Source organism: Balaenoptera acutorostrata, chromosome 3 (assembly GCF_949987535.1).
Source record: "Balaenoptera acutorostrata chromosome 3, mBalAcu1.1, whole genome shotgun sequence".
Taxonomy (NCBI): Eukaryota; Metazoa; Chordata; class Mammalia; order Artiodactyla; family Balaenopteridae; genus Balaenoptera; species Balaenoptera acutorostrata.
The window spans coordinates 106,761,699-106,779,131 of record NC_080066.1 but is presented as its reverse complement, the minus strand read 5'-3'; the positions used below and the strand labels follow the sequence as shown (position 1 = coordinate 106,779,131).

Here is a 17,433-nt window from a genome sequence, read left to right as displayed (position 1 = left end):
GGGACAGATCTGCCCTCCCAGGTGAGGAGACACCCCCCACCCCCCAGGTCTGCAGAGCAAGCAAAGCCTCTCTCTCCAGGCTGCTCCCTCCCTTCCTGTCCCCCACGTCCTGTCCCCCAGGCCTCGTCCTGCTGTACTGCGCCCGTGGGACAGGGGTTGGCAGAAGGGCCTGGAGGTGCGGGGATGGGTGGGGGTCTGAGTCCTTGTGAGGCACATGTCGAGAGGAGGGCTGGCGGGGTGCTGCAGCGGCTGTCACCCTGTTCCTGGCTCGCTGGCTCCTGCTGGGGGAAATCCAGGGAGTCCTGTTTCCCAGGCAGGGAGAGCCAGCCACGCTGTGTGGGCGGCCTCATCACATGGATGGGTGGGAAGGGGGACCACCCTCTAGCCCACCCCTCTGGCACCTGTGGGGTCAGGGGGCTGTCTTCTATCAGGCTCCAGCTTGTCACAGGACTGTGCCCGCCGTGTCCTCTTGGGCTTCAGGGGGGCAGTCCGGCGGCCCGGATCCGGGGGCCCTGAAATGACAGTCAAGGCAGGCCTGGCCCATGAGTGGGGCTCACAGGCTGGGCACTCATCCAGGCTATGACTTCTGGCTGTCTGTCACTCATCCTGTGCCCAGGAAGGGACCCGATGTGGGCAACAAGGCCCCAGAGGTGCCCCACACCCCCTTTAGCCAGGTGGCAGACCTTGGACCTCAGGCTCCTCTTGGTCCTGCTGGGAGCCCAGCCTCAGTCGGGGTTTGTTCATTCCTGGGGCCGCACCCCCAGTCTCAGCCTCCTCCCTGCCCCCTGGCTCCTGAGGGAGCCAGCGGCCCCTGTGCACAGCCACCGGCTTGGGGGGCCGCAGAGCTAAAGCAGGGTCCTGCAGCTGGCACAGAAGGAAGATGCTCAGTCGGTTAGTTTGCCCTTTTGCCTCCTCAAAGTGCCCTCCCCGCCGCCTCGCTGGCTCTCACCTTGGCGTTCCTGGCGGGAACCGTCCTCTCTGGGAATAGGGCCCCCTCCTTCTCCTCCTCCCCATCTTGGGATGCTGGGCTGGGGCTCTGGCAGCTGTGGTTGGGGGCGCTCTCCTCAGCTGGGGGATGGGAAGAGAGAAGAAACTGCAGGAAAAGACATTCTTGCGCAGCCCTCCCTGTCCCTTGTCTCTGTGAAGCCCTGGAGGCCAGGACTTTCCCCTCCAAGCCCATTTGCTCCCACGTCTCTGCCTCGGATGTCCGCTTCTGCTCTCACGGTCCCCAGGATCCTCCTGAGCCTGTCACCTCTGCAGGGGGCTCTGGCTGACCCTCGTGAAGAGCAGGGACAGAGCCAGGGCCCGCGGCCAGCCGGGTCCACAGGCATGGCTGCCCATCCAGGGCTGCAGTGCCCCGGCGCCCTGCCAAGGCTGCAACCTGGCACTCCTAGAACTCTCTGCCAGTCTGATTTAGATGGTGAGTCTGGAGGAGAAGTGCCTGGCACCCTCACCATTCCCCCCACCCTGCCTCCGTGGCTTTAGGCACCTGGACCCAAGGATGTGCCACGTGTTTGGGGTTGCCTGTGTGTCTGTGACGTGTGGGTGAGGGAGCCCAGGAGGGTGCCGGCAGGGAGCAGCCGACAATCACCGCCTCCTAAATGAAGGGTGGAGCCCCTCTTCCGGTGTCTTAACTAGTCTGTGTGTGGGATGGGATCATCAGCGAAGGTGACCCCAGCGCTGGGTCGGCCTTGGAGGACGGGGCAGGAGCACAGGCACTGCCAAGCCTCGGGCCAGCCTGGCTCTGCACCGCGCCCTTATGCCCTAGCTCTGGGGTGGGAGTGGAGGAGGGAAGGGAGTGTCAACCTCTCCAGGGAGATTTGTCCCTGTCACTGTTGTTGGAGGGTTACATTCCAGACCTGGGGGAACTGAGGCTGATGCCGAGCTGACCGGCTTTCCTTTAGCTGCTCCCTAAGTGAAAGGTGCTCTGAACCCAGCAGAAGGGCGGTGTCATACTATGATCCCCCCCCGCCCCCCGCCCTTTATTCTGGAAGGTGAATAACCTGTCAACACTGTGGGTGGTGACTGAGCCGGCACTAACACCCAGGGTGTCTGACCTCTGAGGCAGGGGGCTCTTGCCCCTGCTGTGTGGTACCTTTCTGCGTGAGCGGAGGATGGCCTGGTGAACTATTTTTGGGGGAGACTGGAGTGTTGGAGGTGGGCCTGGTATGGCTGGTACTGCCCACCCTTTCCCCAGCTGGGGTGCAGAGAGAGTCCTTCTTTATAGAGGGTGCCATTCTGCTGATGGCCCCCGCTCTAGAGAATTCCCCGAACCACCCACAAAGTGTTGTTCCTTGTAGGCTAAGCCTGGCAAAGCCACTTCTGTTCCGTGGGACCTTTCTTTGGATTGGGTTGTTTGTTTCTTTTGGATGTAGTTTTGTAACTATCCTGAAGCATTTGCACAGTGTTGACATTTTACTGCCCCGCCTTAGTTGGTTTCTGTCTCTTTGGACATAACCCGGGCCTTCAGAGCTGCTGCCAGAGGAGAGGCTTTCCATACCTATGTGCCACGTGGCCTCTGCTCGGCGCATGGCACTGAAGCTTGGCTTGGTGCTTTGGGGTGGTGGTGGGGGCTTCCAGGCTCCAGGCCCTGGAGTGGAGGGAGGAGATGGGAAAGGGGAAAAGGGAAAAGGCATGTTAGCAGGGGCCCTGAGAGATGGGGCAAAGGAAGGACGTGAGGGCGATCATTCTCACCTGCATCGTCCGAGGAGCGCCGTTTCTGCCAAGGCTGGACGCTGCCCTCCAGGTCTGGGCCTGGGCCCTGAAAGGACAGCTGAGTCAGGTCATTAAAAAAGTCCCTTCTGTGTGGGAACTGCAGTTAGCAAGGGGCTTCTGCTCTAGCATCTCATGTCATTAGTCCCTAGACATTCGGACTGTTTTCCCCAAAGAGTGGCACTCATACCACCCCTAGGGGCATAAGAAATGGTTTACATGAATGAACATACGGTTATTTTAATATGTGTTTATTTTATGTGTAGTAGAAAAAACATGACTAGTACAACAAGCCTGTGATTCTAAAGATGATAATGCTTAGGTCCAGACTGAGTTTAAAAAGGTGAGTTGAGGGCTTCCCTGGTGGCGGTGGTTAAGAATCCGCCTGCCAATGCAGGGGACACAGGTTTGAGCCCTGGTCCGGGAAGATCCCACATGCCGCGGAGAAACTAAGCCCGTGTGCCACAACTACTGAGCCTGCACTCTAGAGCCCGCGAGCCACAACTACTGAAGCCCACGCGCCTAGAGCCCGTGCTCCGCAAAAAGAGAAGCCACCGCAACGAGAAGCCCGCGCACCGCAACGAAGAGTAGCCCCCGCTCGCCGCAGCTAGAGAAAGCCCGTGCGCAGCAACGAAGACCCAACGCAGCTATAAATAAATAAGTAAATAAATAAATTTATTAAAAAAAAAGGTGAGTTGATTTAAATAAAAATATTATGTAAATAATGCCGTGGTATGTGGAGAAGGTAAAAAGCCGTCATAAAGGTGGTAATCAAGTCACCAAAATTTGGGAAACAGCTCTAGAGGTAAGTATTTTTAGGGCCACACACTTTATGAGGAAGCAGAGGCTCCAGCGTGACTTGTCCAGGGTTGCGCAGCAAGCGTAGGGGCAGAACTGCAGCTGACACCTTCTACTCCAGAGCATGGCTCTCTCCACTGACCTACCAACCGCAGGGCCGTGGGGAGGGGAGGGTGGTATGCAGGGACCCACGGGACCCTCAGTTCGCCTCCCCAGGTTCCGCTCACCTCTCGTTTCCCATCGAAGCTCCAACCCTTGGCTCCTCCCAACCCAGGGAGGGCGACACTGTGGACCCTTGGCTGCTGTGCTGTCCCAGGGGCCTGGCCCCCCTCCCCAGGCTCTGCCCCGTCGGTGCCCTGGAACAAGGTTTCGGGTTTAGAATCAGTTCCCGATGGAGAAGGGGCTCCACAGGCAGCAAGGGAGCAGGGGAGGGCCCCAACCCCTCGGAGCCCCCTGCCTGGGGAAGCCCTACCCAGACCCTCTGAGGAGTCCCTTCCACTGCCCTCATTTGCATGGTGGACTCCCAGCATACGCTGGGTCACCAGGCTTAGCCCAAGGGGCCCAGGAGCGAGGAACTGGGATGACCAAGTTCCCGAGTCCTAACAGTCTCCCGTTAAGTGCCTAGGGTGGAGTGCGTGGATGGGCTACGAGTGGGGCAGCAAACCAGGACTCGGCACCCCTGCCTCACTTACCATCTTCCTGCGGAAGGAAGGCCCCCGGCCTCCGCCAAATGCAGGAAGGAGCCTGCTCTCCTCCTCTGGGCTCCAGCAGGAGGAGGAGTTATTGCCGAGGCTGCGGGGACCTGGGCTGGGGGGACTCTCCTGAGTCGGGGGCGGGGGCGGGGGCGGAGGGAGGAGGAGCCCGGTGGTGGGGGACCCTGGCCCCCTGTCCCCCTTGAAGCTCCGGGGCCGGCGAAAGTGAAACAAGCCTCGGCGCCTCTTCTTCTGGAGTGGAGGGAGTGGCGGCTCCGAGAGGCCTGGCCGCAGGGTCCTCAGAGTCCGGGGGTAGCTGGGCAGGGTCGGGGTGAGTTAGGGACAAAGTCGTGGGGAGATACCCAGGTCAGATGCCGAGGTCGTTCAGGGCCCAGGGTGGTGCTGGCGTTAGGCCAGTCCTGGCTCTCCGGGACCTCCAGCTGTCCTGTCTCATCTAGTCTTTCCTGCCGTTCCATAACCCTTTCCACCTATTCTCAGGGAATGGTGTCCTCACCTTCCCTGTCACAACCCTCCAGCAGCCTCTTCCCTCGCAGGCACCCCTCCCCCCATCTCCTCTCAGCCTCTCCAAGTGACCCAGTTCCTTGTGGAGAGATGCCGGGGAGTCTGTGCAGGACAGTGACAGAACACACCCTCCAGGCCTGGTACCACTAACCGTCACCCCATTCCAGGGCCTGCTATCCCCCCAACCCCAATCCCACTGTGGTGGTTCACTCTGGCCCCGTTCTTTCCTGCTGTCCTGAGGGGATTCAGAGAACATGGCAACTAAGGGCTCGGTGTGGAGGAAAGAGAATGTGGGGGAAATCTCCCAGAGAGACTGGCTTTGGGGCACTGCCATTGGAGAGGCCTCTCTGGGAGATGGGTGGACACGGGAGCCCTCCAGGGCCTCAGGGCCTGCTGAAGTTGGGGGGTGTGCCTGGGCACCACACCTGGAGCTTTCATCCATAACCCTTCGGCTGAAGAAGTCCTCCAGCCCCTCATCCAGGCGGGTGGCCGTCTCGTTCTCCTGACGGGTCCCAGGTACTGGCGCCTGCTGGGAGGAAAGTCCTGTAGGATATACCATCTGGGTGAGGAAGCCCTCCTCCCATCTACTCAAGGCCTTCCCCTTTGGACTTGGACTTGCCTCTTCTTGGCCCCATGGAAACTTAGACTTCAGGATACCTGGGCATTTCTTAAACTTGGTGGCTCTTGACTCTCTCTCTCACCAAAATGAGAACTGCCACTGTCTAGCAGACAGAGGTTTCCTATCTGTGACAAGGTCTAGCTCCATCCAATCCGGATAACTCCTCTTCTGTTCCATGGCCTGCCTGGGCCCCTGCCCGATCCCCCAAGGCTAGTACCTCTGGCATTGGTGTCCTAGAGCTAGAATCTCTGGCTCTGGCACTGCTAAGTGAAGTTGGTCCTCTTGTGAGGCCTTAGGGACTCACGCTGGGCCGACTAGGTCCCGGAGGGGTGGTCCTGGGGGGCCGGGGCCTCCCTTGTGTTTGATGCCTTAGTTTGTAGCCATGAGTGGGCAGCTCAGATAGACCTTCCCAGGAGCCACTAGCTGTGGGCTGGCTGCTCCCGAGTCCTGAGAACCAGCCAGGGGGGATCCCCAGGCTCCCCAGCTGGCTTTCCACGTCCTGAGGGCTCCCACCTGTGGGGAGAGCAGCGTTAGAGGGACTAGCATGAGGGGCAGGGAGAAAGCAGGCTGGAGAGGCAGAGATAAAAGAAAGGGAATCGGGGCCATCAGCGCGGAGGCTGGAAGACTCACTAATGAAGGCAGACACGGGCCGGATCTTGCGGCAGCGCTTCTGCTTTTTGATGGCCATGGTGTCCTGCAGAGACGGAGGCATGCGGTGGGGCCAGGTGGCAAACCCCAGGAGCCTCACCTGGAGCCTCCCATTCCTCATAAAGCCTTCTCTTTAGAGTGCATCCCGCTTCCCTGTCCTTAGGCGGCTGAGGCAATGGGACAAGGGAAGAGGCTGGGCGGGATCGGGGCGAGGGGACGAAACCCGGCGAGAGGCAGAGAGTGGAGTCCAGGGAAGTAGAAGGGGACAGCGTTTTGCAGGGTCAGGGGCAGGACCAAGGTTAAGGAAGGGAGTGGGGGTGCTCACGATGTTGGTCCCAAGTTCATCATCTGTGGTCTCGTCACGGTCATGGTTCCGGCCTCGGCCCCGGGAGGACAGATCCTGTCCTTGGCACGGTCCCCCTGGCGGATCTGACAGTGTCTTTAGCTGGGCCAGGTGTCGGGCCTAGGGAAGGACAGGTGTGAACAGGATCCCAAGGAAGCCGCCCACTGCCCAGGACGTTGACGGGGAGGGCTGGTGGGGGCAGATGCGGGTGATGCGGGGTGGAGGACAGGTCTGGGCCGGGCTGAGGCTCAGAAGTTTTACCAGGCTCTTGTGGGAGTGGTACAGCTCCTGCAGGATCTCGTCTACTATGGAGTTGGTCAAGTAGGTGACGACTGAGAGCTTCACTTCACTGTGGGCACAGGGGGGCGGCTCAGCTCCTCCTTCCCTGCCCCTGAGCCTCTGCCCCAGCCTTCCCCAGACGCCTGAGGGAGCGGGCCAGCCGCCCTGGCTGCCCACGGGGAACACAGCTGCTGTACGAGGCACCTGGGATCCACCACCCAGCTCCACCCACAGCCCTTCCAGCCTAGGGGTGTGTGGAGGGGGAGGGTGGATGGAGAGGAACTGAGGGGAAGGAGGGGCAGAGGGGCTCTGGGTCCGGCCCCTGGAGCTCCAGTGGAACAGAGCGAGGTAAACTGAGGTGTTGAGTGAATTCTGCCCGTCTCTGCTGTAAGAGCAGGAACCAGCACTTCTTGAGCTTGGCCATTTCATGGGATTGTGTAATAATTTTCCTTCATTTTAGTGAGAGGTGGCACCCAGACTGGAATGAGAGAGAGCTCTAGGGGCCATGAAAACTTGGGGGGATGGGCAGCGCAGTCCATGCACCCCTATTCTTTGTCCACACCTCCGAGGAGGCTGTGCTCTGTTTCTAGAGGTCAGTTCCTGGGGGTATGTGCGCGGCTGTGTGTACGTGTACACGTGTGTGCACTGTTCGGACTCCTAACCCCAGCTCAGCATTTAGACTGCTAGGGCAAGGACGAGTCAGACCTTAAATAGCAAGGTTGCTGTTGGTTAAAGATTCATCCCTTGTAGCGTAGATTGTGTCATTCATTATTCATTGCTGATGGCTGGGCGCCCCCCCCCCAGTCCCTAAGTGCTCCAGGCCAAGTCCAGCCCCCCTCCAGCCCCACCCCCGCCTCTCACTCCAGCTTGTTCTGAATGTCCTGCCCCGCCTGCTCCAGCAGCGCCCCTCGGATGAAGTTCCGGGGCACAGTGACGCGCTCAGCCACATTGCTCAGCATCTTGTTGTGCCCTTCAGCCACCCGCATGGCCACGGGGCATAACTCTTGCGTTAGGCTGACCATGGACTCCAGGATCACCTAGTATGTGGGGAAAGGAGGCCAGAGCCCCAAGGAGGGCAGGGTCAGGGCTGGCACCACAGCGGAAGAGACTCCAGCCTGTCTGTTCCAGCCCCCCGTGGGGAGACTGAGGGGCCGGCCAAGGTCACAGGGTCGGTTAGCAGCAGAGCCTTGGACACTCAGGCTTCCCCACATCCTGGTCAGTGTCCTTTTCATCCTACCACATGGACACGCGGACAGGGGAGAGTCAGTCCAAGGATCAGAGTCCAGAGGGAGAGCTCAGAGTTCAGGGGCTAAGGTTGAAACGAGCAGCAAATATCCGAGGCCGGTTCTCTAGCAATGCCTTGGCACAGTGGGAGTGTAGGTGGTCTCAGCTCTGTAACTCCTTCTTGCCCACGGTCATCTTCCCGTGCTGGCCTCGGCCCTCGGCTTAGGGCCTTGGTCAGCACTGGGCTCCCTCCCCAGGACTTGCCTGCAGCTCCTTGTCCACAGCCTTGGACACCTCACTGGCTACTGACTCCAGCCTCTGCCTCACGGGTCCGTCGTTGGCCAGCATGTGGCCCAGCTCATAGAGGCTGGGAAACAGCTGGGAAAGAAAGGGGTTCTGATCAGAAGGTCAGAATCTGGCTTCGCTGGGTCCCTGGCCTAGGAGGCTGTGAAAACGTTGGGGGATAAGCAGTGCCGTCCGTGGGCACTCCTGGGCCTGGACGCTCCTGGGCCGGCACGCTGGCCTTCCTGGGCTCCCTAGACTGTCAGGGGAGGGCGGGGCTGCGGAGGGCTCACCGCCCGGGAGTTCTTGGCGTCCTTGATGAGGTCCCGAGCATAGAGCAACTCATCCTGCACGGGCTCCAGGGGGCACAGCCTCAGGGCCCGAACCTCCTCTTGCACCCGTCCGCACAGCCGCTGCAGCATCTGCAGCACAGGTGGCGGGAGTGTTAGGGGGGACTCTCGCATCTTCACCTTCCCAGGTGGGCCCCCAGGCGCCCCATTTCTGGGCCCCCTTGGGCAGTGCTACTGGTGCTGGCACTGACAGGGGTAAGGGTGATGTCTCCCGATGGCCTGTTCCCTCTTCTTCTTGGGATGCCCTCTTGAACACTCAGTGGAGCTCCCACAGTCCTGGGACCCCTTGTCTGGGACCCCTGCTGTTTGCCCACGTGTCCTCTCATGTTTGGGGCCCACATTCTGCACTTCCTGTCTTTTTGCTCTCCCACATGCTCAATCCACTTATGGGCACCACACGATGCCTCTCTCATGACCCCTCCCGCCCCGACCTGTGCTCCATCACATCAGCCCTGTGCCCTGCGTGCCCCACGTGTGCCCCCTGTGTCTCGGAGGGAAACGTTTACTTGCTCGGCGCTGCTGGTCACCAGGCCCTGCTGCAGCCTGAAAGCCTGTTCCTGCGGGCACGTCTGAGAATGGTTGTTCCTCACCAAGCACCACTGGATCTGGAGATGATGATGGGTGGGTGGGGTGAGGGCCAGGGGATGTGGGCTGGCCCCTGCCCCTCGGGTTCCACCCTGCTCAGGCCGCCACCTTCTGCCAGACGTCCTCGGTACGCTCAGGGGCGCTGCGGTAGGCTTGGGAGATGTCGCTCACGGGGAAGGACATGAAGCGCAGCGTATGGTTGCTGTGGGACAGAGTGGCACAGCTGGGTGGGATAAAGGCGGGCAGGAGAGGCTCCTGCTCCCCAGACCCCACCTCTTGCTGACCATTTCCCTCTTCTGTGGTCCTTCCTAACATTTCTATGCAACTAGGTCAGGTGGACTGGGGTGGGGCTGGTGTAGTTCAGGCCTGGTCCAGGTACAGGGAAGCTGGGGGCTAGGATCAGGGCAGGGCCCTGGTCTACTCACCTCTCCAGGGCCCTTGCAATGTCCAGAAAGCCTAGGGCAGATGTATTGTTCCGATCCCATAGGATAGTTCTGGGGAAAGGGTGAGCATCAGCGTATTACCCCTCCCTCGGGGTCTCTCTTAGGGGGAGGGGACACATCCCCCTCGGGAGCCTTCCCTCCTTTCCTGGGTAATGAGGCTGACTCAGAGATGGTCCTGGGACTAAGGGTCTCCTGGAAGCTGGGGTACAGAGCAGTGAGGCAGCAGGGAGGGCATGTATGTGTGTGGGGGAGGGCTGGGGCTCCAGGTGAGAGGGTCCAGGTGTGGGCCCCACCTGAGGGACGAGTTTATCTGCAGGGCCTTAGAGAGCATCTTGGCCCCGATGTCCTCCATGCCATTGCCGCTCAGATCCACCTTCGCCAGGCAGGTGTTGCTGCCCAGGGCGTTGATGAGGATGCTGGTGCGAAGCTTCAGCCGGGAGTCTGCCACTGACAGTGACTGCAAGGACTGTGTGGGCAAGTGGGGGGTTTGGCCCAGTCCCTGCAGCCCCTGTCACTGCAGGTCCCCTCCCAGGCCCCGGCACTCACACAGTCCTCTTCTTGGATCAGCTGCACCAGCTTGTGGAGGATCTCCTCCAGGGTCCTGCGGGGAGTCGGGGCTCAGAGAAGGAGGGGAGGGGGCTGGGGTCATGTTAGTGGAGCAGCGGAGAGGCGGTCAAGGGTAACACAGTGAGCCACAAGGATAGGCGGATGATGGAGTGAGGGTCTGTGGGTATGGGGGGGGCCTCACTTGGCCTTGACGTTGAAGTTCTTGCCCAGGAACAGGTGCTTGAGGGACTTGTTCTTGCCAAGTGCGGGCACCAGTGTCAGGAGGTCCGAGTCGAACCCTGGCCAGTAGATGGGAGAGGCCTGGCCTTGAGGCCCGAGGCTCACTGGAGTCTCCTTAGGACTTCTCCCTCGTGCTCTAGGCCCCTGTCCCCACCTGGCCCCCAGGAAGGGAAGTGCCCCCACTCACCATTGTCTGACAGATCCAGGCTGCCCACACAGGTGACAGCCCACAGCTGCTCCTGCAAAGCCTGGGCTCCAGCTGAGCGGAGCTGCAGGGACGGGGTGTGGGTGGAAGACAGGGCACCTTTAATGCTTAGAGATAAGAGGAGTCATGCCAGGATTCAAGGTCATACCAGGTCTTCTCGGGTGTGAAATCTGGAGGCCCCTTCTCTATACCAGATCCTTCCCTAGGGCTCTCTCCCCTCCCTTCAGCCAGAAAAATCTCCAGGCCGCTGCTCTGGAGACAGCTTGCTCCTGCCATCTGGTGGGAAAGCTTGGTATCTCCCACCCCAAAGCGGTCAGCGAGGAGATCCTGGAGACTGAAAATGACCTCTAGAAAGAGGGCCGCAGACCACAGACGGAGAGGGGAAAGTGGGGGTGAGGTTAGGGCGGGGGGTCGCTGAGGGGTAGCGCGGAGGCAAGACGGAGCCAGAGCTTGACTTAGGGAAGTGAACGGTGGGGTGATGGGTGGGGGACTGAGGGCTCACCTCACAGCTGCTGAGGTCCAGGTGCAGATCGCTGAGGTGACTGTTGAGGGAGAGGCCCTGGAGCAGCGCCCTGCGGGAGGAAGGTCAGCAGGCCCGCCTTTACCCCTCACCCCCTTCTCCCAGGGTTCCCCCTCGGGCGCCCCCCAACCCTGCACCCACCCGACCTGAGGGCCTCCAGGGGCAGCCTCGTGGCCGACAGGTTGATGTGGCTCAGAGTGTAGGTGCTGCTGAAGAACTGCTTGAAGGCAGGCGGGGCCTCCCGGCCCTTCCTGCGGAGATGCCTGGGGTCAGCAAGGGAGGGGGCGCCCACGACTTGCCCCGCCCCTCGCTGCACCCCTGTGCTCCCACCTGTGGGAGCAGCTGTTGCGCGCCAGGTTGAGGTAGGTGAGGTGGGAGCAGCAGCCGTGGAGCAGGGCGCCCAGAAGCTGTGGGGTGGAGACAGGGTGTGTCTCACGGGGCTGGGAGGGCTGCCGGGAGGGGCGACGAGGACTCCCTCCTCCCTCCCCACCAAGGCCCTGGCGCTTCGCCCTCTGCGGTCAGTCTGTGCGAGTCCCGCTGTGCCTGCCCACTTAGCCTCTTCAAGCCTCAGTTTCCCCTCTGTGGAAAGTGGGTCTACTCCCACCTGCCTGGCCCCCAGGGGGTGAGAGGCTCATAGGCAGTGGATGTGTAAAGCCAGGGCGCCCACAGGCTCGTAAGGTGCCTGGTTCAAGTTAGGGAAGGAGTCCTTTCCTCCGGTGGACGCAGCGCTGCGCTGGGGCTCACGGCTGAGGAACGGATCCGGGCTGGCTTTTAGGCACAGCCAGCACAGCCTTGGCGGCGCACGGATAAAGTGCTGCACAGGTGTGAGCTTTGGCGTTGATTTGTAATTCAGCTGAACCTGAAGCCATCCTGCCAGCTCTGCCCACCGCTGTACTCAAGGAGGGGGTGACCCACCCCAGCCTCCCCAGATCACAGGCTGGCTCCCCCATCACCAACCCCTCACCAAGTCGATGGCGCAGTCAGTCCCCGCCAGGTCCAGGTGCACCAGGGCATTGGGCTGGGCCAGGAAACTGTAGAGGGCCTGGGAAGGAAGGACAGAGGGGTTGTGGGTGAAGGGGTGACAGAACCCCTCCCCTCCCCAGGGCTAAAGGGCAGAGACCCCAGGCCCTGAAGCCCGGGTGGGCCTCTGCAGGGGCTTGAGGCTATATTCGTGGACTCACGTTGGCCTCATCTGTGGCGAGCAGCCCAGGGTTCTTGCTCAGGTCCAGGTACTGAAGGGAGCTGGCAAAGGCCGGGTTGGCCCCGAAGGTCTGGCCCAGCGCCTGGAGCCCTGAGCACAGCGGGCACTGGGCTGGGTTGGCCACCCCCCCGCCGAACTCTTCCCCTTGCATACAACTCTTCCCCACTCTCCAAACGTGGCTCCTTTCCCTTCTTTGATCCCTGGGATGCTGTGTGAGTGTATGGGTACACCTCTGGGACTCGACACCCAGGCAGTGCTGGGGGAGGGTCAGAGTCAGAGGTCAGGGGTCCCGGGGCAAGTACCTCGAGGGGAAATGGCAGTCTTGGCCAGGCACAGTTTGGTGAGGCCAGTGGGGAAGCAGAGGAGCTGCTGGCTCAGGCTGAGGAAACCTGGGGAGTGGAGAGAGAAAGGGGACCACTGAGAGATGGGCAGTGGGGGCAGGTGGTGCAGAGTCAGACTGGGCGCTTGAGTGGGTTATGGGCCTGGGGTCAAGGATGGCATATTGGGGCAGGGGCTGGCATCAGGTCGGAGAGCCCCTGTTCAGACCGGGTTGGGCTCTGGGCTGGGATAGGGGTCTGCGTTGCGATGGGGGGTAGGATTCAGGGCTGGGGCTCACCCTTGTCCTCGATGGGGTTGTGGGACAGAGTGAGGGCATGCAGCACACAGCTCCCGTTCTCCCCAAATACCCCGGCCAGCTTCTGGACAAAGTCCCTTTGGGGAAGGGGAGGAAGGATGTGTTTGTCCCAGGCCCTGGGCTTCCCCTCCTCCTCCACCTGCCTGCCTGGCTGGGGCTACAGTGGTCAGAGGCTCCCGCAGGTGGGGAGCAGCTCGGGGCCTGCCAGGGAGCTTGCCGTCACTCCGGAATACCTGGGAAGTTGTGCTGAGACAAAGCCCAGCTTAGGGTCCTCGAGACCGGAGCAGCGCACCCTGCTCGGTGGATGATGGCAGAAGGGGACGGGGCATGGAGATATGGGGGAAGGCTGTGGAGCTGGGGGTCAGGAGGCTTAGGCGTGACTTGCTTTGTGCCCTCTTTGGGCCTCTTCTGTACGGTGAGGAGCTGGATGAGACGGTTCAGAGGCCCATATCATGCTCTGAGGCTCTGGGATCCTAAGACTACATCAAGGGGGTACCACTGCCCAAGGAGGAGGCTGGCCTCACGTCTTAAGCCCGGCGTTGTCCAGCACCAGCTCTTCGAGGCTCCCCGACTTGCTCAGGGTGTGTAGCACCTGTTCTAGCACTTCAGAGCCCTGAGGACAGAGGGGGTCATGTGATCAGGAGCCAGAGAGGACAGTACTCTCCCCTCCCCACTGCCCCTCCTAGACCCTACCAGCCGCAGGTCCTTGCAGTAGAGTTTGGTGAACCATTGGTTGTAGGCCAGGGCTGCCACCATTAGGGCCAGGTCTCTGTGGGGAGATTCAGGGCGGCAGGAAAGTGGTGAGCAGGTGGCTAGGGCTGGGAAGAAGAGACTAGGGCTGGGGTGGTTGGGCTGGGGAAAGCCTAGATGGGTGGAAGGCAGGGGGGGTGGGGGCTGGGAGACAGAGCCGGGGCTGTGGGTGGGACCAGAAGGGAGAGCCTAGAAGGGCCAGGGCTGGGCTGGGGCTGGAATGGGGGCTTGAGTCTCTACCCCATCTGCTTACCGGCTCTCCAAGTGGCTGAAATCCAAAAGATTGAACTCCCGGTTATCCTCGGCATGATAGATGGTGTCCACATCCTTGGAGAGGTGGAAGTGGCTCACACCTGCTTCCCGCCTCCTCCTCTGCCCCATCCCTCTGGGTCCCACCTGCCCGCCTGCCGGTCCTGGCCCAACGCACCCATTGCACCTCCTCACGGCAGTGCAGCCCATTGTAGTCGCACAGGGCGGCGTAGGTCTCGGAGAAGCCACCTGTGGGGCAGGAGATGGGCTGGCTCCTTGAGCGGTAAGGGGGTGGGGAACAGGCTTGGAGTTCAAGGAAAGGTCAAGGTCACTCTATGCACCAGTGTCCTGGGTTCATGAACCTCTGAGGTCTGGGAGCCGTGGAGTCTCAGGGCAGGCAAAGCCCCGTACACAGAGGACTCTGAGCAAGGGGCAGGGTGGTGTAGGCCCCACTTTCCTCAAGTCTGCCCCTGCTCACCGCAGACACTGTGAGCGGTGGACGTGGAAGTCTCAGAGTTGGGGGACGTGTCTCGGGGCCCTTCTGGGGTGTCTGCATTTCCACGCCGGATTAGACTCCTGGAAAATGAACAAATCCATCCCAAGGTGGGTGGAAAGAGGCTCTCAATTCTTACCCTGTTATAGCTTCTGGATCCCCAGGAAAAGCAGGAATAGGGACACAAGAGCTCTTCTCCTTGATGTCTCGGGGGCCCAGGGGAAGGAGGGAGGGAGGAAGGAGGTCTCCTTGTCTGACCCCTGAGAGACTCCTCCTTTGCCACTCACCCAGGGCCAGGGCAGACCTTGGAGAGGGCAGAGCTCACATGTCGTGTCACCTGGTCCACACTCTCAGCTGATGGCAGCCGCATGCTCACCATGCCACGCTCTGTCTCCACTAGGATCTGGGGGAGAGGGAGCAGCAGGGCCTCAGATGTGGGCTCCCTCCTCCCGCTGGCCCAGGAGTGGGGCCCAAGCCCTGGTGCTCACCTGGTTCTGACTGAGCGTGTTGAAGGCGCGGATCTCCAGGACATTGAAGGAGCTCTCCACCTGGGGGAAGGGGACACGGGGATGCCCAGCTCATGGTCAGGGCCTGGCTGCCGGGCTCAGAGGGGAGCACGCCAGGTGCTCTCTGGCTCATCGGCCCAACTCACCTTGGCTGGGACTTTAAGGGGGAAAAGGTGGAGGCGCCAGGAGGTCAGGGCCTTCAGAGAGGGGAAAAGAACATCAGCAACAAACGGCAGCTTCCTGGGCCCTAGTCACCCTGCCCTCTGTTAGCCTCCTCAGCCTGTGTGCACCCCCTGCCAGCTGACCCTCTGCTCTGGAAGTCCCCCCTCTCTCACATGCCCCACCCTAGGCTCCTAGACATCCACGCAGTCCAGCCTCCCCCTGCCCCCAGGCTATGTGTTCTCAGCTCTCCCCCCACCTCTGTCTCCCCTGTCCCCCCAGGCTCCTTGCCCTCACCAGCCCAGGTGCTCTTGATCCCCCCTCCCCTCCCCCAGCCCAATGTCCTCACCAGCACTCGGTCCTCGAACTTCTTGGGCTTCGTCTCCAGCTTGACACGATGTTGTTGGAGCACAGCCGCTTGGCTCAGGCACCTCCGGATGCTGTCTGCAGGTGGGTGGTGGGCTGCTCAGAGCTCCCCTGACCCTGGCCGCCCCCGCAAACCCGAGGCTCTCCAGGGGCAGGGGCAGAGGAGAGGAGAGAGAATCAGAGAGAGAGACTGAGAAGGACAGGGACCGAGACCTTTCCTTCTTGGGTGACTTTTCTCTTTCTATTAGAAAGGCAGTGGGGTGTGGAGAAAACTCTGGCTCCTGATGTTCCTGAGTCGGGGGGCAGTAGCTGAGTGACACCGTGGGAGAGTGTGAAGGATTTTTCCAACCCGTGCACTCCAGCAGCTGTCAACACATACAGAGTGAGTCAGTGCGTAGGGGCGTGGGGGGTATCCCTTCGGCTGCACTCTAGGTGGTCTGGGTGTGAGTGTCTACCTTTTACTACGCATGTAAAGAAGATGCCAGGGAGCCCGTGTGTGGCATTGGTGGGGATGGGTAAGTGTGAATGAGTATGCTGTGTCTGCAGTTGTGAAAGGGGCACAGAGCCAGCCAGCTCTGGTGTGGGTGGGAGCTGCGGGGTAGGAAGGAGTTAGTGTTTAAATGAGTTCCATACCCATCTGCTGGCAGAATCATCCAGATATCCCAGTGTGTGTGCGTGCGTGCGTGTGTGTGCAGTTTCTGTAAAGATGTGTGTACACACATCTCACGATTGTGCTTGTGTGCCTGTGGAGCTGTGGGAAATCTCCACGGTGCAGCATGCCTCTGAGTATCCTTGAGCGTCCTGGTCTCTGCGTGGGCTAGCCTGTGCTGCCGCCTCTGGGGGTCAGGGTTGGCAGTGCTGGGGGGTCGGGCCTTGGTTTGGTCTGAGTCTGAGAACCAGGCAAACAGGAGAGGCCGTGAGGTGTGGGTGTGGGGTAGAGAAGGGGGCAGGCTGGGATGCGGGCTGTGGTAGATAAGCTTCAGTAGACCCTGCTCCTGGTTTTAGCTCCGGTCCAGGCCCTTTTCCCTGACTCCCTTCTTTGCCCCACTGGCCAGGGCACTAGCGGGGCTCTCGAGCCAGTTCCGGCGCCGGGCCCAGAGGAGGGAGGGTGTTGAGGCCAGAGGAGGTCAGGACCTGGGGCAGCTCCCATCACCCGGCAGGGCTGGCCTGGCCCCGCCCGGCGGGGAAACGGGGATTCTCCGGAGGGGACACTGGATGCTTCGCCGAGGGGTGGGCCAGAATCGCTGAGAGTCAGCCCCAGGGAGCGTGAAGGGACTGCACCTGTCACTGAAGATCGGGACGGGCGGCTCTGGGACACGTAGGTCCTGACGGGGTGAGGCGAGGGGGGCAGCGGAGGATGCTCTGGGACAGTGATGCCCCGAGCTGGGATGCAGGGGCAGGGAGCTGCCTTGGAACCGGATGCATGAGGGGCGGGAGGCACCGGGGTGTACCGCGGGGAGGAACGCACTGGGTCTGGGAGGCTCCCGGACGGGGTTGTCCCGGAGACCACCGCAGCCTCGTACCTTGCAGCTCGCGGGTGAGCTCCGCGCTGGACTTGGCCATGGCGGCCGTTGCTGCCGCTGTTGCTGCAGAGGAGCCGCCGTCGCCACCGCCGGGGAGACGCGGCACATGCTAGACCCGGCTCCGGCAGGGCCCCGGCGCTGAGCGCTGCAGCAGCCGCTGAGCCCGCTCCTGTGAGGGGCGTCTGCGCGAGCGCTCCTCCCCCCCACCCCGCCTCGGAGAGCCGGGTCTCCCGCCCCGCCCGGAGAGGTGCCGGACTGAGCATGCGCGCCGCGCCTCCGAGCCGCGTGAGACCCTGAGAGCGCTCGCGCCCACCCCTCCCGCTGGCTCTAGCGTGCTACGCCCTGTGCGTGTCGCCTGCAGCCCGGGCCATCTCCCGGAAGGGGGGCAGCGTCCCCACTTTACGTGTGACCCACTCCTCGGACACCGTGAGCAGAACCCACTTCTTTTGTTCGTAGGCCTGGGTACCCCTCGCCGGGTCATCCTTGCAAGGCTCCTCCCTTTTCACTGCTTGCTCGGGACCGGTCCAGCGCGTCCTCGCTGACC

General features: G+C 61.5%; 1 protein-coding gene across 5 annotated transcripts; it reads right to left on the bottom strand.

The window, feature by feature from the left end:
* Positions 1 to 20: 20 nt before the first annotated feature.
* CARMIL3 (capping protein regulator and myosin 1 linker 3) lies at positions 21 to 17,068 on the bottom strand. Of its 5 annotated transcripts, none has more exons than XM_057544773.1 (40): positions 16,890 to 17,068; positions 15,350 to 15,444; positions 14,988 to 15,038; positions 14,824 to 14,883; positions 14,623 to 14,738; positions 14,321 to 14,418; positions 14,021 to 14,091; positions 13,847 to 13,920; positions 13,537 to 13,612; positions 13,368 to 13,456; positions 12,826 to 12,920; positions 12,512 to 12,598; positions 12,190 to 12,299; positions 11,973 to 12,050; positions 11,339 to 11,415; positions 11,155 to 11,259; positions 10,991 to 11,060; positions 10,471 to 10,552; positions 10,246 to 10,342; positions 10,044 to 10,098; positions 9,791 to 9,963; positions 9,480 to 9,548; positions 9,163 to 9,256; positions 8,976 to 9,074; positions 8,413 to 8,541; positions 8,102 to 8,215; positions 7,475 to 7,650; positions 6,596 to 6,683; positions 6,317 to 6,454; positions 5,974 to 6,037; positions 5,648 to 5,856; positions 5,150 to 5,253; positions 4,203 to 4,518; positions 3,738 to 3,866; positions 2,695 to 2,761; positions 2,501 to 2,590; positions 950 to 1,068; positions 684 to 864; positions 402 to 512; positions 23 to 281 (listed from the first exon to the last, which is right to left on the bottom strand). In XM_057544773.1, exons 1-40 carry the CDS (start codon positions 16,927 to 16,929, stop codon positions 253 to 255), a joined length of 4,125 nt encoding a protein of 1,374 aa, XP_057400756.1. In that variant the 5' UTR covers positions 16,930 to 17,068; the 3' UTR covers positions 23 to 252. The 5 variants fall into 5 exon arrangements, with proteins under 5 accessions (XP_057400759.1, XP_057400756.1, XP_057400758.1 ...); XM_057544775.1 differs by having other exon boundaries at positions 23 to 278; XM_057544774.1 differs by having other exon boundaries at positions 5,150 to 5,250.
* Positions 17,069 to 17,433: the final 365 nt, after the last annotated feature.